Source organism: Mus musculus, chromosome 15 (genome assembly GCF_000001635.26).
Source record: "Mus musculus strain C57BL/6J chromosome 15, GRCm38.p6 C57BL/6J".
Lineage (NCBI taxonomy): Eukaryota > Metazoa > Chordata > Mammalia > Rodentia > Muridae > Mus > Mus musculus.
In genome coordinates this window covers 37,972,193-37,995,812 of record NC_000081.6, presented here as the reverse complement: position 1 = coordinate 37,995,812, position 23,620 = coordinate 37,972,193, and the positions used below count along the sequence as shown (strand labels likewise).

General features: G+C 39.3%; 1 protein-coding gene and 1 long non-coding RNA gene across 11 annotated transcripts in view; one reads left to right on the top strand and one right to left on the bottom strand.

The window, feature by feature from the left end:
- Nucleotides 1–23,620, bottom strand: part of Gm49085 — a 51,643-nt gene that overhangs the window by 16,988 nt on the left and 11,035 nt on the right. The gene's annotated exons all lie outside the window — the stretch shown is intronic.
- The window catches only part of Ubr5 (ubiquitin protein ligase E3 component n-recognin 5), a 111,535-nt gene that overhangs the window by 83,050 nt on the left and 4,865 nt on the right, over nt 1–23,620 (top strand). For 3 of the 10 annotated variants that reach the window (XM_006520182.4, XM_006520179.4, XM_030248763.1), the window contains 16 exons: nt 3,631–3,861; nt 4,443–4,516; nt 6,161–6,333; nt 6,417–6,530; nt 7,389–7,609; nt 9,614–9,734; nt 9,837–9,941; nt 11,623–11,866; nt 14,236–14,347; nt 14,849–14,993; nt 15,893–16,023; nt 17,731–17,791; nt 19,578–19,753; nt 20,142–20,226; nt 22,355–22,510; nt 22,797–22,910. In XM_006520182.4, coding sequence (XP_006520245.1) covers nt 3,631–3,861; nt 4,443–4,516; nt 6,161–6,333; nt 6,417–6,530; nt 7,389–7,609; nt 9,614–9,734; nt 9,837–9,941; nt 11,623–11,866; nt 14,236–14,347; nt 14,849–14,993; nt 15,893–16,023; nt 17,731–17,791; nt 19,578–19,753; nt 20,142–20,226; nt 22,355–22,510; nt 22,797–22,910 — 2,263 coding nt within the window. Of the gene's footprint in view, nt 1–3,630; nt 3,862–4,442; nt 4,517–6,160; nt 6,334–6,416; nt 6,531–7,388; nt 7,610–9,613; nt 9,735–9,836; nt 9,942–11,622; nt 11,867–14,235; nt 14,348–14,848; nt 14,994–15,892; nt 16,024–17,730; nt 17,792–19,577; nt 19,754–20,141; nt 20,227–22,354; nt 22,511–22,796; nt 22,911–23,620 lie in introns of those variants that run through there. The other 7 variants (NM_001112721.2, NM_001081359.3, XM_006520180.4 and 4 more) reach the window with 6 other exon arrangements.

Below are 23,620 nucleotides of genomic sequence, written 5' to 3'. Positions count from 1 at the left end.
AGTGGGCTGGGTGGTAGAGACACCTTCCTTGGGAGATTGGGAATAGCAGTTCTTCTAGAAGTCCTGCTGCACAAAGGACAGAGGTTCTTGTCTTTCTTAGACTTAATCAGTTGCTGTAAAAGAACCCAGGATACCATGGCTGGAGCAATAGCTCAGTGCTTAATAACACTTCTCTTGCAGAGGACCTGGGTTCAATTCCTAGCACACATGTGGCAGCTTACAACGATCTTTACCTTCAGTTCCAGGAGATCAAATACCCTCTTCTGGCCTCCACTGGCAGTGAACCCACATGGCACACTTTCTTACATGCAGGCAAAACCCTCATACATAAAATACTCTTAAAAAACTAAAACACAGAATCCTGATGTGGGATCTTGATTGGAGTCAGTGTTGTGTCTCTCCCTCCATACCTCATTATAATCACGTATATTTACTCCTTTTTAAGGAATGTGGTTAATTGTCTAATTAGAATTGGAAATATATTCATCATCTCTTTAGGAAATCTTACACATCTTAATGGCTATTCCTGCCCTATTTTCTACCTGTAGATTTTGAACACACGTCAATAGAATCATTGTCTTTTAGGACTGCCTTCTGTCATTTAACATGATGGTTTTTTGGATTCACTTATGTGTGGCATGTGTCAATTACGCTTTAAAAATACTCTTAACTCACTGTATTATATGTTTTTAAAATATTAACCATTCACCAATTGACACTTGAAATGTTTCATATTGTGCATGATGTTGTACATTTTCATAAAGGTTTTGTGTGGCCATAAACTTTTGGTGTCATTAACTACTTGTCAGTTTGCTAGGTCACATGATAAATGGTATGTGTTTAACAGTTTGAGATGCTGCCAGACTATTTTCCTTTTAGGAAAATACTCTGAATAGTAGTATTGGGGAGAGCTTTAATTTCTCTATATTTTCTTCTTCCATTCCACCCTCCTTTCTGGCCTAAAACTCATTTTGTAGCAGGTGACCTTCTGATCTTCTGTAGCCACCTTGGCTGTGCTAGGGTATAGGCAAAGATCTTACACAAGTGTGTATCAGTTTCTCTATCTTTTTTATTGTAGGCATCCTAGTTGGTGTAATACAACATTGAACTGTCCTCCTACCTGAGGGGTGGGGGCACCTCAAATTACAGATCTGAGTTCACTGTGGTTTTGATTTGCTGTAGTAATGTTGGAACATTTTATCACGATTAGCAGTTATGTCTGCTTAGCTTCTTCATGCAACTGTAAATTTGCTTTCTTTTTAAAAAAGTTTTTATTTTGTTATATAAGTTCTTTAATATTTTTGGATAAGAATTCTATAACCACGTGCCTTTTCATGCCTGCCATAGTTTCCAAATAATGACATGGAGACTATATTTATTTATAAGCTTTTGGTCTTAAAGGTAGGCATTGATTCCCACTACCTCAGTTATCCTGTTGATACTAATCTAAGTTCTGCCACATGGCTTAGTTAGAAATAGAAAAATCCATAGGCGTTTTATTTTAACCAATCAGAAAGTGACAGAGAACATTGTTAACAAAGCTAAGGCAGGCAGTGCTTAACAATACCAAGATCCAGTCTCTATCTCATTTGAATAATATAATCTTTACACAGTGCACAATAATATCCTAGCAGAGTTTCTTATCAAATTTTTAAAAAAGATTATTATCCCTCATTTTTCTTAAGCTATCTTCTTTTTCTTTTTACTTTTTGAAAAACTGTGTATATGTGTGAATGAATGTCACTGTAGAAACCAAAAAAGAGAGCATTGGATCCTTTGGTGCTAGAGTTGATGGCAGCTGTGTGCTGCCTTACTTGGGGTCTAGGACTGGAACTTGGCTCCTGTGGAAGAGCAGCTCATGCTTTTCACCTCTGACCTGCCTCTTCACCCGCCCCTTCACCCGCTATCTTCACTTACTTGTTGATGTCCTTTGAGAAGTACAAACATTTCTAATTTTAGTAAAAGTCCAGAACTCTTTTAATTAATTTATTTTTTATTAGATATTTTCTTTATATACATTTCAAATGCTATCCCGAAAGTTCCTTATACCCTCCCTCCGCCCTGCTCCCCTACCCACCCACTCCCACTTCTTGGCCCTGGTGTTCCCCTGTACTGGGGCATATAAAGTTTGCAAGACCAAGGGGCCTCTCTTTCCAATGATGGCCGACTAGACCATCTTCTATTACATATGCAGCTAGAGACATGAGCCTCTGGGGGTACTGGCTAGTTCATATTATTGTTCCACCTATAGGGTTGCAGACCCCTTCAGCTCCTTGGGTACTTTCTCTAGCTTCTCCATTGGGGGCCGTGTGACCCATCCTATAGATGACTGTGAGCATCCACTTCTGTGTTTGCCAGGCACTGGCATAGCCTCATACAAGACAGCTATAACAGGGTCCCTTCAGCAAAATCTTTCTGGCATATGCACTAGTGTCGGGGTTTGGTGACTGATTATGGGATGGATCCCTGGGTGGGGTAGTCTCTGGATAGTCCATCCTTTCGTCTCAGCTCCAAACTTTGTCTCTGTAACTCCTTTCATGGGTATTTTGTTCCCTATTTTAAGGAGGAATGCAGTATCCACCCTTTGGTCTTCCCTCTTCTTTATTAGTCCAGAACTCTTAGCACTTTTCTTTGCTGCTTGTGGGTTTTGGTAACTTCCATCCATCCATCTGTCTGTCTGTCTATCTGATAATTTTAAGCTATTTTGCCGTGTAGTAACCTGACATCAAATTTGGTTACATAGCCCAGGTCTGCTCCACTCTCATCTTTCAGCCTCCCATTTCCAAAGCACTGGGATGAGTCATCATGCCTGTCATTCGATGTGATTTTGATGTATTGTCTTAGGTCCCTTTTCTATCACTGTAACTTAGGGCGGAAAGAGCTTATTTTCCAAGCCCTTACAGCTTGTAGTCAGTCATCCAGGGGAGTTAGGGTAGGAACTCAGACTCGAACCAGGAGGCAGGAACTGTTAGAGGAAGCTCCTTACTATTGGCTTCTTTAGGACTTACTCAGCCTGCTTTCTTACAGCACCTATGTGCAGTGTGCTAGATCCCCCACATCAATCATAAGGAGGACTTAATCAAAGGCAATCTGATGGAGCCATTTAGATGGTTCCTTCTTAGCTGAGTCTAGCGTGTATCAGGTTGACACAGAATACTACTAGGCAGCATGGTAGTGCTTCTCAGAATGGTTCCTAGAACTCTCTCATTGGCCTTAACTGACAACTTGTTAGAAATGCAGATTCAGACCTATTAAGACTGGCAGCAGACACCCTGAATGTAGGTCTTTCAGTCATAATCAGTGTTATTTTTAAAGATCATTTATAAATGTTCTGTTTTCTCTTTTTAAGACTTACTTATTTTCATGTTTGAGTGCTTTGTACACGCAGTATCCAAGGAGGCCATAAAGGGTGTCTGATCCCCATGGAAATGGAGCTATGGGGTGGTTGACTGCCACCACGTTATGTGCTGGGAACTCACCTGGGTCCTCTGCAAGAATATCAAGTGCTCTTAACTGATGAGCATCAGTTAAGGTCACTCCAGTCCAGTCATCAATTCTAAATTTTACATATTTATGAAATTTCATACTTGTGGTTTTTATAAATATTTTCATTTGTTTTTGCTCCTATAGACGTGCTACATTGCTGAGCGCCCGCCAGGGAATGATGTCTGCTCGAGGAGACTTTCTCAATTATGCTCTGTCTTTAATGAGATCTCATAATGATGAGCATTCTGATGTTCTTCCAGTATTGGATGTGTGCTCATTGAAACATGTGGCATATGTTTTCCAAGCCCTTATATACTGGATTAAAGCAATGAATCAGCAGACAACATTAGACACTCCTCAACTGGAACGCAAAAGGTATATCCATATTTTGGGGTTTTGTTTGAGAACTCCTGTGTGGTATCTGAGTAAATGGTCACAGTTTGGATAAGGAGATGAGCACTGCAAAAGAGAACAAAGATTGTTCATGTCGAAAAGTGGGCTTATCCTCTAGCAACTGCTCACTTAAAAGGAGAAACCAAAATCTAATTAAACCTATTAGTTGAGACATTTGTGTTTAAGTATTGTTGTATTGAGGAGGGGGGGAGTTTGTGTGGACACTCAGTATTTCTTTTCGGATGGGGAGGTTTTGTTAAGTGCTTTTTGTTATTGTAATGCATTAAGCAGACCACTTTACTATTTCCCCTTTTCTGAAACTATACAGCAGTGTTTGGTTCCAGATGAGATGTCTGATGGCGCTTGCCTAACCACCTGAGTTCAATTAAATTCAGTTCCTGCAGATTGTCCTCTGGCTTCCATGGACAAGCTGTGACACACTTCCACAAGCACACACACTCAAGTTAGATACCCAGTGACATCTCCAGTGTTCCTCTCACCTGTGTTCTTTTTCATACCACATAAGTGTTAATTTAAATGACTCACTCATTGTTCTTTTTAAGGACACGAGAACTTCTGGAACTGGGTATTGATAATGAAGATTCAGAACATGAAAATGATGATGACACCAGTCAAAGTTAGTGCCCAGAGCGTCTCCCACTCTTCTTTAAGAAATGGCTGCCTCAGTATTTCCTCCAGGCTTTTTAACTACATTATTTTCTGTTGGGGTGGGAATTTCTCTTTTCTTCTCTGTGTTGAATCTCTTAACCTTTTCTGTCACTTTTCTTATACATCTTTGCATTATACATTTCATAATTAAGACTGAGTTAATGCTCTGAATTTTCCAATATCCATACATCTTTTTTTTACTTCACGTTTTTGATTTCGTGTTTACATTTACCATTACTTTTAAGTCTTATGAAAGCCTTTGTTAATATTGATGCAAAATAGATTTAGTTAAGAAAATGTAAATTATGCTTGAACATGCAAACTAAGAGAAAAGTTTTAATGCCATAAAATGAGAGAGTCTTGTAAGGGCAGCTGATCCTGTGGAGTGGGACCTTGTTAAATGACTCCGTCACGGGGCCTCCCAAGACCATCAAAAAACACAGATAATTTACTTTATGGTTCATAGCAGTAGCAGAATTACAGTTATGATGAAGCAATGAAAATCATTTTATGGTTGGCTATCATTGCAACATGAGGAACTGTATTAAAGGGTTATAGCATTAGGAAGGTTGAGAATCGCTGTTGTAGAGACAACCTGTAGTTTTTCATTATTTTAATTGACAGTTAAAGATTTAAAATGGGATTAAATAGCCCAGCTTCCTGTTCATTATTCCCAGCAAGTACTTTTATTAGTTTAGGGAAAAGACCACTAGTTTGGGTTTTTGTTGTTATTGATGATGATGTTGTTTGTGATGGTGGGTTTGGCTTTTTTCCTTTTTTGAAAATCTAGCCAAAATTTACTTTCTACAACTTAGTAAGCACTGCCTGCCAAAGTTTTGTTCCATTAAGGAGAGCTGTTGCTGGTGTGCTAGTGTTTCTGTTACTGTTGGCTGGATAAATACATTGTTGAGACAGCTCCTTGTTCATTCAGCATGGGAAGCAAATAGTCAGCCTTCAGCTTTTGGTGCTATCAGGTTGAGTCCTGAACTATGCTGAGGAAACTGCTATTTTTGGCTTCATTCTATCTATGACTTCATTCTCTCTATCTAAAGAGAGGATGTAAGGAAACTATTCAAATTGAATGGACCAGTATTGGTTACAGCATTTATTCTTTCATTTTTATTATTATACGATAAATAATGAAATAATGCATTCAATTATTTTGTATTGTCACTTAAAAAAAAACAAAAAACCAAAACCACCAAAAGCTAGGTGTGGTGTCCCTGGCCTGTAATCTCAGCATTGAGGTACGCAGAGGCAGGTCACCCTGGTCTTCATGGAGAGTTCTAGGACAGCCAAGGACGTCACACAGTGAGACCCTGTTTCCAAAACAAACCCTACAAAATGCCAAAAGTTTGGATTACTAACTCATGCATTCATGCGTGTTTGTGTGCATGAGTGCTTGTGTGTGTGTGTGTATGCATGCACTGCAGGGGTCAAACACAGGCCCAGGGTTTTGTACATGCTGTGCAAGAGCTCTATCACAGAATTTCCTCTCCAGCCCTTAACTTGCTTTCTAGTATATTAATATTTAATAGAGATTCCAAGCATTTTAGATTGAAGAGGTTAACATTTCTACCCTTTCTAATTACTTTTTTTTTTTAATGTTTAGGTGCTACTTTGAATGATAAGGATGACGACTCTCTTCCTGCAGAAACTGGCCAAAACCATCCATTTTTCCGACGTTCAGACTCTATGACATTCCTTGGATGTATACCTCCAAATCCATTTGAAGTGCCTTTGGCTGAAGCCATACCCTTGGCTGATCAGCCACATTTGTTGCAGGTGAACTAAACAGATCTAATGCTCTTTCATAGTTGATTTTGAAATGTTCAATCTAACTGTAATGTGTCTTGTTAAAATTCCAGCCAAATGCTAGAAAGGAAGATCTTTTTGGTCGCCCAAGTCAGGGTCTTTATTCCTCATCTGCCGGAAGTGGGAAATGCATAGTAGAGGTTACAATGGACAGAAATTGTCTCGAGGTAAGATAGTCAAAGTTTATAATATATTTCTTAATTAGCAGTTTTCCTCGCATCCAGATATGAGGAGATGTATTAAGTGCAGAGTATGTACCCCGCAGTAGAAGTGTCAGAAGCCCCTTTCTTTCAGCAGACTGGAGCTGTTACTTTTACTGGTTTTTAGTGTCAACTCATTTCACACATCAGAGGGTTACTAATACATGCTGCTTAAAATTTAGGTTTCTAAATAAGAATACTTCTATACAGACATTTGTAATTTTAGCTTCAAGTTTTTTCCCTTGATGTGCTGTTACTTGAATGAAGAATAAAATTACTTAAAAGAGGCAGCGTTAACAATGACACACACCTAAATAATTCATTCTGTCTCTGGGGTACTGCCTCATGCTTTATAACCAAGAAAACACTAAGAAATAAAGCTTGACGAGATTATGAGTTTCAAGTGGGAATTTCAGTTATCATAGCTAGTTATACGAGAGATTTAGATTTTGGAAAGTCATGTTATTTTTCTGGGGGGGAAAACAATATTGCATTTAAAGGCTGCATAAGAGAAATACAGCTGAATAGACATTTGTAATTAATTGGTTAAGGAGAATCTTGTATTAAAATTATTGAGAATATGTAGGACCTGAAGCACCAGAGATAGTATTATAAATACTTGCTTTGAGATATTCTGAGGCGCTTCTGGCGTTCACACTGGAGTATGGTCTTCAGGTCCCCAAGCGCAGATTGCACTTTGATTGGGGAAAGCTCTGGAAAGGGAGCACTGTTAACTACCTGGGGTTCCTGTGGATCGCTGTGAAGTTGAAAATCTTTTTTCTCCCCTTAATATATAACTTTTTATTCAAACCTAATACTGTATAGGTTCTTCCAACTAAAATGTCTTATGCTGCCAATCTAAAAAATGTAATGAACATGCAAAACCGGCAGAAGAAAGAAGGGGAAGAACAGAGCCTGCTGGCCGAAGAAGCTGACAGTTCAAAGCCAGGTCCATCCGCTCCTGATGTTGCTGCCCAGTTGAAAAGCAGTTTACTAGCAGAGATAGGACTCACGGAAAGTGAAGGGCCCCCCCTTACATCTTTCAGGTACTCCTACATGGAGCAATACTCTTGGGGCTCTTTTTCTTTTTCAAATGTGATCTGTCCCCCCCTGCCCTCTGCTCTCTGCTCTGCTCTGCTCTGCTCTCTGCTCTCTGCTCTCTGCTCTCTGCTCTCTGCTCTGCTCTGCTCTGCTCTGCTCTGCTCTGCTCTGCTCTCTGCTCTCTGCTCTGCTCTGCTCTGCTCTCTGCTCTGCTCTGCTCTGCTCTGCTCTGCTCCCTCTGCTCTCTGCTCTGCTCTGCTCTGCTCTGCTCTGCTCTCTGCTCTGCTCTGCTCCCTCTGCTCTCTGCTCTGCTCTGCTCTCTGCTCTGCTCTGCTTTGCTCTGCTCTCTCTGCTCTCTGCTCTGCTCTGCTCTGCTCTGCTCTCTGCTCTGCTCTGCTCTGCTCTGCTCCCTCTGCTCTCTGCTCTGCTCTGCTCTGCTCTGCTCTATTTATTATGTAAGTACACTATAGCTCTCTTCAGACACACCATAAGAGGATGTCAGATCTTACTATGGATGGTTGTGAGCCACCATGTGGTTGCTGAGATTTGAACTCAGGACCTCTGGAAGAGCAGTCAGTGCTCTTAACCACTGAGCCATCTCTCCAGCCCTCTTGGTACTCTTATTATACTTTTACGATCATTTTTATTTAGAGATTTCATAATTTGTAAATTTGTATATTGATATTATAATTTATTGTACTCTTCTGTGATTCCTAATTTAATATCAGATAGTTAAATATTAATGAGTTTTCTGGACTTTAACAATTAAAAATTGTTCTTTTTCTTTTATGTATTTTAAGGTGCTGTTTTTCTTAATGTTTAATAATGATTTAAAACTATTAATTTAGACGTTATCAGCAGTTCAGCTAACCTGTAAATACTGGAAAGAATGGAATTTTCAGGATTTGTGGCTTACTTAATTAGGGTTCACAAATGGTATCTTGGCCATTGTAGGTTTTTATTTATTAAATAAGAAGTTACAGGTATATACTGATGCTTAATCACCAGATGTTGGCTCTTGTTTACTCCTAGTTTTTGGCTAGAAGTATAAGACAATGTGTTTTTGCTTACTTGTAAATGAAATAAGGTATGCTTAGAAGATGTTAACTAGTAAATGAATAAGCAATGTCTACCAACCATAAAGGGCATGGGGTAATTTCTATACTAAAATAGCCTAGACTTAGACATATGTGAGGAGCTGGTCAAAATATATAGACACAGATTGGAGAAAAGAATTAGAGGTAGAAATACCAGTTAAAATCTGAAGTGGTTCCACCTGGTGAGGAAGAATGGTGTTGGGTTTGCAAATTAGCTTTAGGCATAGAAAGGAAATGATGTCAAAGGAAGTTGGACTATATCAGTGGAGGAACAGAAGATAGGAAAATGTGATTCAAGTCTGTGCAGTGGAGAAACAGTACTGATTGATAAAAATTACTAGGAAATATTGTTGTCGTGAGGCCATTAATAAATTTTATTTATGTTACACTTTAATTCAGTACCACTGATGTAGATAACAAATTCTAGAGGGGATCCAAGAGACATTGACCTGAGGAGAGGAAGTGAAATACAGTGGGAGTTGAAGCTCCAAGGCCTCCTGATGCTGTGGATGTGGATGGCACCATCAGTCATACACACAGGAGCGATCAGCATAGCAAGCTTCTTTCATTAAATAAGACATGGGTTGAAATGTCTTGTCTTCTCTTCTCTTCTCTTCTCTTCTCTTCTCTTCTCTTCTCTTCTCTTCTCTTCTCTTCTCTTTCCTTTTTCTTTTCTGACAGGGTTTCTCTGTCCTGGAACTCACTTTGTAGACCAGGCTGGCCTTGAACCCAGAAATCCGTCTGTCTCTGTCTCCTGAGTGCTGGGATTAAAGGTGTGCGCCACCACGCCCGGTTGGTTTGAAATACTTAAGAGAGCAAAATATTAAAAAACCAGGAAAGGTACTATCAAAAAGTTTGATTTTAAGGAGTTGATTAATTGCTTTCTTCTCTCTTTATTTCAATTTTTCCCAGGCCTCAGTGCAGTTTCATGGGCATGGTTATCTCCCATGACATGCTGCTGGGACGCTGGCGCCTGTCTTTAGAACTGTTCGGCAGAGTATTCATGGAAGATGTTGGTGCAGAGCCTGGATCGGTGTGTACTTTGTGCACTTTAATTGTATTCTGCATGCTAAGAACAAGTTTTATTGAATAATTGTTTTGCTTCTTTTTTCTTGTTTTGTTTTTGTTTTTAAAGATTTTAACTGAATTGGGTGGTTTTGAGGTAAAAGAATCAAAGTTCCGTAGAGAGATGGAAAAACTGAGAAACCAGCAATCAAGAGATTTATCACTAGAGGTAAAGGTATTTAGATTTTCTCTATCTCTAGTATGCCATGCCACACTTAAACATTCAGAATAATAATAAATATTGCTTAGGGATAGATACATGTTTATAATTAAAATTTTAAAGAAATTATAATTACAGAATTTAGAGCAGTAATTTTTTTTAAAAGAGAGTTTTTGGTTGGAAATGATTCAGTTGGTGATGTGCTTAAGGACCTGAGTTCAGATCTCAGCACCCACATAAGACGCCAAGTGCGGTGGCATGGTGGGGAGATACAGACAGGATTCTTGCTCCTTGGTTAGCCAGCCTTGCTGAAATAGTGAGAGAGCCCCATCTCACAAAAATATGGTAGAATATAATAAAGGAAGGTACCCAATGTCAACCTCTGATCCTTCACACATTTGCATGAGCAAACAACCTGCACACATGTATGCACAGACACATGATCATGTGTACACACGCGCACACACACATGCACACACTTCATTACATAAACAGGAACTGTAAAACTTCTGATGTACTGAATTCCACTCAGAGTATTCTTATTGATGGTTAGTTCGTCTGGTTGACCTTTTGTCCTTTTTATTGCCTCAATATTATCCATAATAGCCTTCCTTGTTACTTTCCAATGTATGTCATGTGCATTTCTTGCCACGGGTCTTAAACTATTTCTTTAAGAAATTGTATTATAAGGTTAAAAAGGGGCTCTGACTTGAGGTTAGATATTCTACTAAGTTGATCGTGTTTCTAGGCCTTTTAAGAAATTACTGTGAATTTATACTGAGACATTAAATTTGAATGGAAAGAAAATTCCTTTCTTCTAGGGGGAATACACAGCTTCTCACCATTGGTGCTTTTTTTTTTTTTTTTTTTTTTTACCATTGGTGCTTTTACTCCGCATCTTACAACATTACTATCACCAATAAAACTTTTTTTTGTTGTCGTTTTTTGTTTTGAGACAGGATTCACTCTATTACCTACCTAGTCTGGTTTAGAACTCAACTATGTAGCTCAGGCTGGCTTTAAACTTCTGGCAATTTTCCTGATTCAATTTAACAAGTTTTGAGATTATAAAAGCATGATCTACCACATCTGGTTTAAAATGATATTGATAATAGCTTACGGCTTAAGATTAATTTGTAGTTTCTTTGTCTGTAGACCATATCCAAGTTAGAGTGCTTCATCGTTCTTGCCTGTAGCTGCCGAGCCACTTTGCTAACCCCTCAAATGTTAGAAATTGTTTATCAGTGTTTAGGCGATGTGCATTCAGTGATTGAGTGTCTCTGTGTGTGATGGAATTGGCAGGTATTTTCTTGAGTATGCAATTTTTCACACTTAAACTTTCTGTCCCTGGAGAGTATGTGGAGGTAATAGTGGTATAGGAGGTTCGTTAGTTTGAGACCCTTCTGGGCTATGGAATAAATTTTACGCTAGCCAGAATTACATACCAAGATGTGAAAGGAGGGAGGGAGGGAGGGTGTGCACATTGAGTTAAATTCTGTTAGTCTGCTTGAATATAGGACATTCTTCTTTGCTTTGGAGTATAAAAGCCTCTGAGACCTCAGATTTCTTACAGTGTGCTACAAAGGTGAGATTCTGTTTTAGGCTTACAGTGTGCTACAAAGGTGAGATTCTGTTTTAGGCTTAACAGAAACCCCGTGGTTTCTAGCCCTGGTTAACTACTTGTGTGTTGTAATAGGTCGATCGCGATCGGGATCTTCTCATTCAGCAGACTATGAGACAGCTTAACAACCATTTTGGCCGAAGATGTGCTACCACGCCAATGGCTGTGCACAGAGTCAAAGTCACCTTTAAGGATGAACCAGGAGAGGGCAGTGGTGTAGCAAGAAGTTTCTATACAGCCATTGCACAAGCGTTTTTATCAAATGAAAAATTGCCAAATCTAGATTGTATCCAAAATGCCAACAAAGGTACTCATACAAGTAAGTACTCTACAGATTCTAAGCAGCATAATTATTTCTCTTGTTTGTCACAGCAATGGTAATCATGATTCTATGTCTCTATAAATTTGATATTATTTTAGATTATGATTTATTCTTGACCAAACTGCTTGAATTAACAATTGGACAATTTGTTTTTTTAGTACAACATGTTCTTGGATACCTCAATTGTTAGTTATTTGGAGGGTGACAGGTTTTAAGATTTTAAGTGTTACCATAAAAATCCAGTGAGGGAGTTGGAGTCTTTAATTGACTAATTTTATTAATTGATAGTTATTTAATGAGAGAACAGAACTCTCTGGCAGGCTGTTTTGACATTGATTCACAACCATGCTATGATGCCAGTGAGGTAAAGAGCTTGAGACATGTAACCAGCTATGTCACTGTGCTTATTTTAATTTCAGTAGGGTTTTGTTTTTGTTGTTTATTGTTTTTGTTTTGTCTTCTTGTTTAAAAATAGGGCTTTACTTAATTAAAATCTTGGAGTTGTAGCTTCATTATGAATTCCCCGCTGGGCTTAGTGGCGCACGCCTTTAATCCCAGCATTTGGGAGGCAGAGGCAGGCCGATTTCTGAGTTCGAGGCCAGCCTGGTCTCCAAAGTGAGTTCCAGGACAGCCAAGGCTACACAGAGAAACCCTGTCTCGAAAAAAATGAACAAACAAAAACAAAAAACCGAAAACAACAACAGCAAAAACGAACTCCCCACTTGTGGGTTAGGACTCTTCCCTGCTTTTCAATGAATATATTTATAGCTGTGAGGACATGGCAAGCTATAGATAATTGGTGATACACGCCAAGTATAGTCAGAAGATTGCCAGCTTTATAAGAGACTGTAGTACTAGGTCAGAGGAAGTTTATAGAAGTTGCTTAGGCTACATCCATCTCATTGTGTATATGTGATCCGTCGCCATGAAGACTGCATGAGTTTCAGAAACAGAAGGGGGTGAACAAGTGTTCTCCAGCCTTTGATCAGCACTTTTACCATTTAACTTACTGTAAAAGAAGATTAACAGATCTGAGCAAAGAGATTTTGACAGTCTTAACATTTTAGAAATAACCTTTTCAAACACCATTAAGAAGCCATACTCCAGGACAGCTGAGATAGATCTTGCTGCCAAGCCTGATTCCCTGAGTTTGAGCCCTAGGGTAGGGGCCACATGATGGGAGGAGAGAACCAACTCTCTGGGTTGTCGTCTGACCTCCATACATGTGCCGTGGCACATGTATGCCATTTGTTAGGGTACAACAGTTAAAAAGGAAAGAAAGCAACCGTAGTTGGGAGTGACTGTTGGAATTTAAAAATAATAATGGTTAATATTCTGGTGGTCTATAGTGCTCAAAGGCAAAAACTTAGAAAAGGAATTCAGGCCGGGCATGGTGGTGCGTGCCTTTAATCCCAGTACTCGGGAGGCAGAGGCAAGAGGATTTCTGAGTTCGAGGCCAGCCTGGTCTACAAAGTGAGTACCAGGGCAGCCAGGGCTATGCAGAGAAACCCTGTCTTGAAAAATCCAAAAAAACAAACAGAAAAAAAGAAAAAAAGAAAAGGAATTCAGTGGCTTCAATTGTTTAAGAAATCTCAGCACAGTTTATAATGAAATCAAGGGCTGGAGAGGGCTCAGCCAGTAAAGGCTAGGCTCGCAACCAAATACAAGGACATCGATCTAGCTCTAGTTGTTGCATACTATTTCAAAGCTTTGGCATGACAGGGGAAGTGTGGTTCACAAATATTAAAGTGAAGTGTACTGTGCCATGTGCAACCATCGGTAACCCTTAGAAACCAAGGAGTTAAGAAAATGGTTTAGTAATAGTGCTTGCTGTGAGATTAGGAGGACTCTAGTTCAAATCCCCAGCAAATTAAAAACTGGGCATGGCTTACATGTGCTTATAACCTGTGTTGTGGAGTGACAAGTTGCAGTGAGAGAGCCTGTATCAAAAGGCATGGTGATAGACATCTGTGATGCGTGCACTTAGACACACGCACACGCGCACACACACACACACACACACACACACACACACACACACACACACACACACACACACACACAGGACATACTGCACACACCCCAGAGCCTGTATCAAAAGGCATGGTGATAGACATCTGTGATGCGTGCACTTAGACATACACACATACACACACACACACACACACACACACACACACACACACACACACACACACACACACGACATACTGCACACACCCCAGAGAAAGAGAAAGGCCCTGGCAGCACAGAGGATTTTGAGCAGCCATGTTTTCTTGTGTTTTTCTCTTTTTAGCATTGACTGAAATATAACATTTTTCATCATGTACTTTTCTCAATGTGTTGTATTTCATCTTTTCTTCTAGGTTTAATGCAAAGATTGAGGAACAGAGGTGAAAGAGACCGGGAGAGAGAGAGAGAACGGGAAATGAGGAGGAGCAGTGGCTTGCGTGCAGGATCTCGAAGAGACAGGGATAGGTATGATGGATTTTAGGTGTTACTGAATACCAACATTTTAGGCAAGTTGGATAAGGCTTTTTGTAAATCAATGTACGATTTGTTGTTTGGACAAATGCATGGGAACTGTAGTCTGTAACTTTTCCAGGACATTTGAAATTACTCTGCCTTTTTATTTATTTACTAACGTTTGACATTTTGTTGCAGCTATTGCTTCACTATTTTAATTAAGTCTTTAATTGTGGCAAACTGTATTACTTTTAATTTTCTCTTGTTGGAATGGGTTACACTTATTTTTGTTTAAATAGTCTTTTGGAGTTTGGTCCTGCTCCATTAGAATTAAATTATATCTTACATGTAGATTCTTAGAGACAAACCTAGATAATCTGTATTTCTCAAACATTTTGTATTTAAATGTCATACCATCCTGATGTCATGGTTGTCACCATCTGTATGCATTGTGGTTTTCTAGTGATGAAGGTGTGCTGATAATGGAGTCATACACCTTTCTTCCTTTCACAGAGACTTCAGGAGACAGCTCTCCATTGACACCAGGCCTTTCAGACCTGCTTCTGAGGGGAATCCTAGTGATGACCCTGACCCTCTTCCAGCTCATCGGCAGGCACTTGGAGAGAGGCTTTACCCCCGAGTGCAAGCAATGCAGCCCGTAAGTGCTGGGCACTCGTCCACTCCTAACTGCATGTGCAAATTCCTTTGCCCTTCTGAATTAAAATGGCTTTCTTTTCTGCTCTTTCTCCCTCTCTAATTATCAGCTACTTAGCCGCTACATGGTTGAGGACTATGTATGGCTGTACAGAGATAGGGGATTTAGAAGGAGTGATGTGTTGTTTGAAAGTAGCTATACAACTTGAATCTACTACCTTAGTTCAATATATTTTAATTGTACCCAATTTGCATTCCTTTGTGTTCATTGCTGTGATTTACACTTACTTATATGTTTACTTGCACAAATCATTGTTACTTTTAGAAGTAGACATGATGTATTAGCAAGTTGTAGCTGCGAAAAAATGGCAGTCCTTTACTGGTAATAAAATAGCTTAAGATTTCTATTTGACTGTTTTATCAATTTTTTGTCATACAGTGTGAAACCTGTATGCTAGTTGTGTTTATGAATTATGTACATACGTTGTAGCCAAAAAGACTAGTAAAACAGAAATTTTAGAAAATTGTTGCAGTAAGCCAGTCTTAAGTAATAGGTACCTTTTCCCTCCCCCTTCCTCCCTTTTTTTTCTGTACTAAATGATTTTGTGTGGCTCCTTGAGGAAGACAAAAATTATAGAAATTGTATATATGTTGACTTGGAATTCAAACCCCCTTTTTTAAAAAGGCTCATACAAATATTCTAGCCCCAACAAAACCGCGAGTTCCTGGCCTGTGCCGCCTGTGTCAGAGCTGTCTGACCTTGCAGTTTCATAAAAAGCCTTGCTAGTCACAAGACAGTTGTGTTTCTTTAGCTTTTCATTTCTTTCCGTTCTTTTGATTGTAGCTTTTAACATCAGATAAAGCAGCAAAGGTGATCAAGTAACATTTGCTCATCCTTTATAGGCATTTGCAAGTAAAATCACTGGCATGCTGTTGGAGTTATCCCCAGCTCAGCTGCTTCTCCTTCTAGCAAGTGAAGATTCTCTGAGGGCGAGAGTCGACGAGGCCATGGAACTCATTATTGCTCATGGACGGTAATGTGGATGGTGGAAATGACATTTCAGTCTAGACAGCAGCTACATTATTCCCAGACCCAGCGGCTTTCACTATGTCCTAACAAGTATGACACGGCTGGAGGTAGTCCAATGACTAGGAGTGTTTGTCGCTCTCCCAGAGGCCTTAGGTTCGGTTCCTAAGACCCAGACAGAGGCTAACAGCCATCTGCTCCTCCAGTCCCAGAAGATCTCACCCCTTCTTCTAAGCCTTGGCACTACACAAAAATCTCTATAAATACAAAGTACTTTCTTTACATTTCTAAAGTGGTGTCTTCAAATACATAAGTGCAATAGCTGAATTTTTTATGCTTATTAGGTTATAGGAGGTATTTGGTATTTAGAATTGTTCTGTTCACAAGACAAAGCTAGCCTCTCACCCCTAACCTCCTGCCTCTGAGTCATGAATGATAGGACTTGAAAGACTCTGGCTTGGAAACATTTTATTTGGAAGAAGTGTATGGGAAGTTAGACCTCAGATTCCTCCATTGGGAGTACCCATGGCAGGAGACTACAGTACGCTCAAAGAACTTTGGGGAAATCTCCTAACTTCTTTTGTTAAATACAACATTTCTTTTAGGGCTCCAAATCCACCTCAAAACTTTGTACAAGTGTTTTCTTTCCCTTCTGCAAAGTATATTTGTTTGAATATGAAATCTAAAAATATCAAATAGTCCTTCTGCTCACAGTGACATCAGGAAGATCTGCTGTGCTTAGATGGCCTCTGTTTTGGGCTAACTCTTTCAACCAGCTTAAAGCCTGGATTACTTTAAATGAAAATTTCTATGGTACTGTGAACCTTGTACATTCTAGATGTCTTGGTCATGTTCTATTGCTGTGAAGAGACACCACAGTCAAGGCAACTCTTACAAAGGGAAGCATTTAGTTGGGGCCGGTGTATAGTTTCAAAGGTTTAGTTTATTATTATCGTGGCAAAGGAGCGTGGCAGACTGGAAAAGTAGCTGAGAGTTTAGTACCCTGATCTATTGGCAGCAGAAAGGGAGAGAGCTACTAAGCTTGGCATGAGCTTTTGAAACCTCAAAGCTCACTTCCAGTGACACACTGTCTGGACAAGGTCATACCTCCTTATCCTTCTAAGACTTCTTAAATAGTGCCACTCCCTGATGACAAAACATTCAAATATATTATGAGCCTATGGAGGCTGATCTTATTCAAACCACTGTACTAGATACCAGCACAGTGTTAACATCCCTAGCCCCAGGTAACGAGTCTTCCCAATCATCATTTTGGATAGGGAACAGGATAGGTACAGTTGTAGAAGTAGTATACACACTTGGGCCTGATAGCAGAATTAAAGAGCCGCTGCTTGCTGTGTGCTAGTCTTAGCATCCCATAAAGACTACTATGTATGTTATCTTATATCAGGGAGCCTTTGCCATGTCTTGAATTGTATGTGTAGCTAATGGAATTTGGGGGGAGGGTTGTTTGTATTTTGATTTTTTTTTTGTTTGTTTTATTTTTGAAACAGTGTCCTTGCCAGTGTAGCACAAGAACTAGCCTTGAGTTTCCTGGGGAATGCAGGCTCCCAAACACTAGGATTATAAACATGTTCCATGGTTTGGGGCTAAATTGGCTTTTAAATGTGTAATAAATATGAATAGGTACTTTCACATTAAATTTTAGACATTTCACCTCTCTAGATTGTCAAAGGATTTCATTTGTTTTTAGGGAAAATGGAGCTGACAGTATTTTGGACCTCGGATTATTAGACTCTTCAGAAAAGGTACAGGTAAGGGATTTTCAGTACATATGTTAATGAAAAATTAGAACAACAACAAACCCTCCCCTTGCCCATGACACCCCAGGATTTAAGAGCTGTCTTTGCAAATACAATTCATGTTGTATATAGTACAGAAGAGAAAGACATGTAGTTGTACTATACAGAGTCAAATATAAAATTGATTGCTAGGCATTAATGAAAACTTAGTTGGTTTGTTCTTTATGTTTGAACAGACTGAATTGAGCGGTAGAGATCCAGGGAACTGAATAGCAGAGGAAAGAAGCAGTATAGACTCTTAGGAGCCACTCTTCCAGGAAGCTGTTGATGTCGAAGTTGCAAAGCAAACACTATGTCACAGGACAGCAGTATGGGAAACTGGGATGATGTGGTTTGTTTCCTAAGTTAGCGTCTAGTGCTAGTTACAGGAACACACCCTGTAATCACTTTCATTGTAGCCACTGAAAACCAGCACCAAGTGCACATTCTGAACAAATGCCTAGCAGCGCAGACTAGAAAGAGCAGGTCAGCTGGACAGATGGCTAGTACTGTGTCTTTTCAGCAGGAGGGTCAAGCTGATCCTTGTTTTGTCCTATCCGAAAGATGGCAAAGGCTTAGACAGTTACTGCCCAAGTATCCCGGGTGTGCATATGCAGGGTGCACTGAAACAGCATACCCAACAGTTTTCAAGTGTAATCGGCCCATTGCGATTCCTTTTGTACCAAAAGTCCCCCTCCCCTAAATGCAGTGTTTAAGACAACTTAGTGTCACACCTAATACTCACAAAGTACCAGCTACAACTCTCCCTAAGCTCTTAAACTACTCAGCATACCAAGAACTAGTCAAGACTGACCAGTTCTTCTAAGGTGGAGATTTACAAATTCAAGGTCAGGAGACTTCAAGCATTGTGAACTAAAACTGTCCAAGCACAATTAAATATTCAAAGCAGGAAAACAGTGATTTGAAAAACAATGGATTTCTTACCAGAAACTACACATAGTAGTTTTTCCTGGACAGTAGAACTTCATCATTCATATGCTGAAAGAAATATCAATCAAGAACCCTATAGCTAGTAAAACGACCTTCGAGGCAGTAAGGTAAAAGAATGGTTCTGTTTGTTTCATTTTGTTTTGAAAGCAGGGTTTTACTCTAGCCCAGATTAACCTGGAATTTACTCAGGGGATTCTCCTGCATACATGCGCTCTCATGTCTATTTTATGCATTAGAAGATAACCCAGAGCTTTCTGCTTTCGAGGCAAGTATTCTCCCAATTGACCTGAGGTCCCAACGTGTTTTTATTTGAATAACAGACAATAATATTTAACATACAGAAGGTGGAAAGATGGCCCAGCAGTTCAGATCACCTTGCTCCTCTTCCAGAGAACCAGGATTCAATTCCCAGTAGCCCCATGGCTCACAACTGTTTGTATCTCTAGTCTCAGGGGAATCTGCTGCCTTGTTCTAGCCTCTGCTGTGCCTTGAATACATGTCCAAAGACATACATGCAAGCAAAACACCCATACACATAAAACAATAATAAATAAGTTAGAAAGCAAAAAATAAATGAGTAAAGAAATTAGCAAATAGGTAAATAAAGGTAGAGAAAAGATGTAATGCACAGAAGGTCTGTGTGTTTTAGCTTTACCTTTAATAGTTATTAAAGTACACCTTTAATATTGTTATGCACACACATTTAAACATGAATGCTGTTCTGTTTTCCTTTTACCTCGAATTTCAGAGAACTATTTCATTTTAAAAATGAGCTCAAGAGTCTGATTCCTCATCATTTTGTTCTTAGGAAAACAGAAAGCGCCATGGCTCTAGTAGAAGTGTAGTGGATATGGATTTAGAGGACACAGATGATGGTGATGACAACGCTCCCTTGTTTTACCAACCTGGGAAGAGAGGATTTTATACTCCGAGACCTGGCAAAAACACAGAAGCAAGGCTGAATTGTTTCAGAAACATCGGCAGGTAAACTAACTGTTCTTACTACTTGGATCTGGGGACATGGGGTTCTGGGGATTGAACCCAGGGCTTTGTCCGTGCTAATCATGCTCTCTACTACTGAGCTACTCCTCTAGCCGCAAGCTTTCTGTGTAGGCCAGGCTGGGCTCAAGTTTGTGATCTTCCTGCTAGCCTCGCAGGGCTGTGGAATCAAAGGTGTGTCATCACTTGGCTAAAAATATATTATTATCTTTTAAATTGGATATGTACACTATTTTATATTAGGCAGAAATAAGGCTTGGAGAATTTCTCAAAATATTGTATATATATATATATATGTGTGTGTGTTTATGTATGTGGGACTAGTTGTGTAATTAGTTTTGAATTTAAATTATATTTCTGTTCTTATTTTTAGGATTCTTGGACTATGTCTGTTGCAAAATGAACTATGTCCTATCACATTGAATAGGCATGTAATTAAAGTGTTGCTTGGTAGAAAAGTAAGTTTGATGCATATAACTGCTTTTACAATTGTAAGCATTTTCTTTTGCAAAATAAATGATAGTATACTGTATAGCATTCACTTTGTATAAAAGCATTATAATCATAAATAATTGTCAAGTATTTAATGACATAGATAAAGTTTTTGTACATGGGGAGCTGGCACAGTAAAGTAGGTAACAACAGAGTTATGCTTGGTTCCTGACAGACCTCGATGCTACTGAAGAGAAATTCTCTTGGCAACTTTGTAAAGCTTTGTGCCAGTGCTCAGAAGCCTATGCCACTGTAATTTGTCACAAGTGGGTGGCAGTAGAGCATGGAGATAGTCTTAAATAACACTTCAGCATGAAAAATACACGTGCCACTGTGGGCCAAGAGTCTAAGGCAGACATGGTTGGTATTCCTCTGGCTCATAGAATCAGCTTATTTTCTTTATGTGTTGATAGTCTGATAGCTTGGCAAGATTAATGTGTGCTGTTAATTTAGCTGTATCAGAACAATCCCTAAAGCTATTATAAAGAAATTGACACAAAGTATTGATTATCAGTCTTTTTAAAGAGAAGGCTGTACCAGACATCTACTGTAAATAGCATTGTTAAAGCTGGAGTCTATTAATTACCCCCTTTAGTGGTTTTACTAGCACATACTAATTATACACAATAATGAGCTTATTACGACATTTTTGCCTGTGTAAACTGATTTTGATTGCACCTCATTTCCCCACTCTGTTGTATCCCTTTCCTGCTCCCTTTAATCACCTTGTGTTTTCATGTCTCGTTTTTGTTTGTGACCTGGTGGTTTATGTATCATGAAGGTTGTTTACAGGAGCATGGACACTTGACCAGTGGTTAAACCACTGGAGGAAATGGTCTGTCCCTCCATATTAGCCATTAATTGTATAAATGGTTAGGGGGATGTGGGCACTGTGAGCCCCTCCAGTCGGTGACTGGGTATTGATGGTCCAGCCTTGAGCAGGTAATCACAGCTCTTCTGAGTTCAGTATTTTAAGAGCCTTGCTATGCTCCATAGTCAGTTTCTGCAGTGTTGCTTTCTCTGACTTGTACACACACACACTCACTTACACGCACACAAACTTCTTTCACAGTGAACACTGAGCCTTGGGTAGGGTGATAGAGATCTCCCATTTATTTATAGCTAGACATTCAACGGTTCTTCTTGATACTTTGACCAGTTGAGTTTTCGGTCACACTGACTGCTGAAAATCATTTTTGACAGAAGTTGACAGCAGCACTAAATATACAATTTTTAGAACACAATTTGATGGGTGCACCGTGTCCATTCAACAAAATAATTCCAGAAGCCTTTCCACTAGGGCCTGTGACCTTCTCATTCCACGATATTTGATCACATTTGTAGAACCAAATTAATTGCTTTTAACCAAACCACTGAATGTATCATAAACAAGGGTATTAAAATGAGAGGTATATATTTTCTTTTTTTGTTGCGATCACAATTTAAGTTTTGACATGTTTCAGCTAAAATGTTCTTGTACATAGAATTTGAGTGAAAACCAAAGCTCTGAATGCTAATATGTTGACCCTTTGGCTCATGAGATCTGCTAGACTTCAGTTTAACTCAGTGATGTGTGTGACCTTTGTAAGTTACCAAGTTTCTCAGAGCAGTCCAGTTTATCACTTGGACCTGTATCATATGGGGACTATTAAGAGCATATGAAATATTTAGTCAAGAGCCAGTTTATTCACATAATCATTATCCAACAAATTGTGCTGGCTTTCCCAATTACTTTGAAACTACGACTACTACTACTGCATGCTGTTGTCTCCACTTCATAGCAATACATTTTTTATTCCTGTTTTAAAAAATTAAATGAATTGTCAAAGCCAAAGATTTATTAATTTTTCTCTCTTTAAAGCAGTTTTATGTATTTTGTGGGAAATTCTTTTATCACTGTACCTGTAAGTTAAATAAAATTAGGGCTGGGATATAGCTCAGTAGTAGAGCACTTGTTTAGTGTGCACAAGTTCCTGGGTTCAATCCTTATCACTTCCTTCCCCTCCCTGAAAAGGTAAAGTCATCACTGATTTTAATTTACTGTTGCGTCAAAAAAGGATGCTTCTTTTGACTCCTTTATGATTATTTTCTCAGGTCAACTGGCATGACTTTGCTTTTTTCGACCCTGTAATGTATGAGAGTTTACGACAACTGATCCTTGCATCTCAGAGTTCAGATGCTGATGCTGTTTTCTCAGCAATGGATTTGGCATTTGCAATTGACCTGTGTAAAGAAGAGGGTGGAGGACAGGTAAAACAACCCAGGTTCTGACTTTTGCAAGAGAATTGGGTTGTTAGGCTCATTTTAAAAAGAACAGTTTGGGGTGGGAACCAAGAGAGAAAGATTGAGACAAGGTGCATGCATACACACACACACACACACACACACACACACACACACACACACACACACACACGAAATGAGCATTATAGGAGATGACAAAGAAGAATCAAGAATGAGTAAGATAGAAAGTTCTCATGAGCTGTTACTGCTTGTCAGAATTGCTTTTAAATGTCACTGCTGAATTTTTTTGTAGGTTGAACTTATTCCAAATGGTGTAAATATACCAGTCACTCCGCAGAATGTATATGAGTATGTAAGGAAATATGCAGAGCATAGAATGTTGGTGGTTGCAGAACAGCCATTGCACGTGAGTATTTTCTAGAAAGCACTATGTCATGTGATGAAACTTCGTGTTTTTGCATTGTGATTATTAGCTCAGTAATCTGTTCTCTATAGGGCAGTGCATGACATGGGTTGACTAAAGTGCAGCATTGCTTCGCGAACCTTCAGAGTCACGGCCTGAGTTTTTTATTGGTGGCTAGTTGTATAAATGTTTCCTGGCTACACACCCAGCTTCCATTACTGCAGTTTTAGAGGAAAGCATGTTTCTATCATATTGTTAACACAACTAACATTGGGTTATCTATCAGAAGGCTTATTGCTCTAGTCACAGCAGTGAAGAGGGTATTCCAAACATGAAGTTCTCAAGACAGTGACCCAAGGGCCAGCTCTGCATTCAGGCCCTTTCATTCATCATTCCTGCAGTGTTAATGCGTTCTTTTCCTTTCCAGGATAAAAGTTCTGTAAACTATGAATGGTCTGATTCTTGAGCTGGGGATTCTGATACTGAGACTGTTAGTCCTCCTCTCACTGTTTTCTAGCTGCACATTAGCAGGTTACTTAATACTTTTGTTCACGGGTTTCCTTCTGCAAAATGAGGCTAAGGCTGAACAATTAATGCACCTGAGGTATTCAGCTTAGGTCTGGGCACATTTTTAATAGAACTTGGGTTTGAGTCTTGGAGGTTTGTTGTTACTGTTTTCTAGAATGCACTTTTACCAAACTGAAGTGGTATAC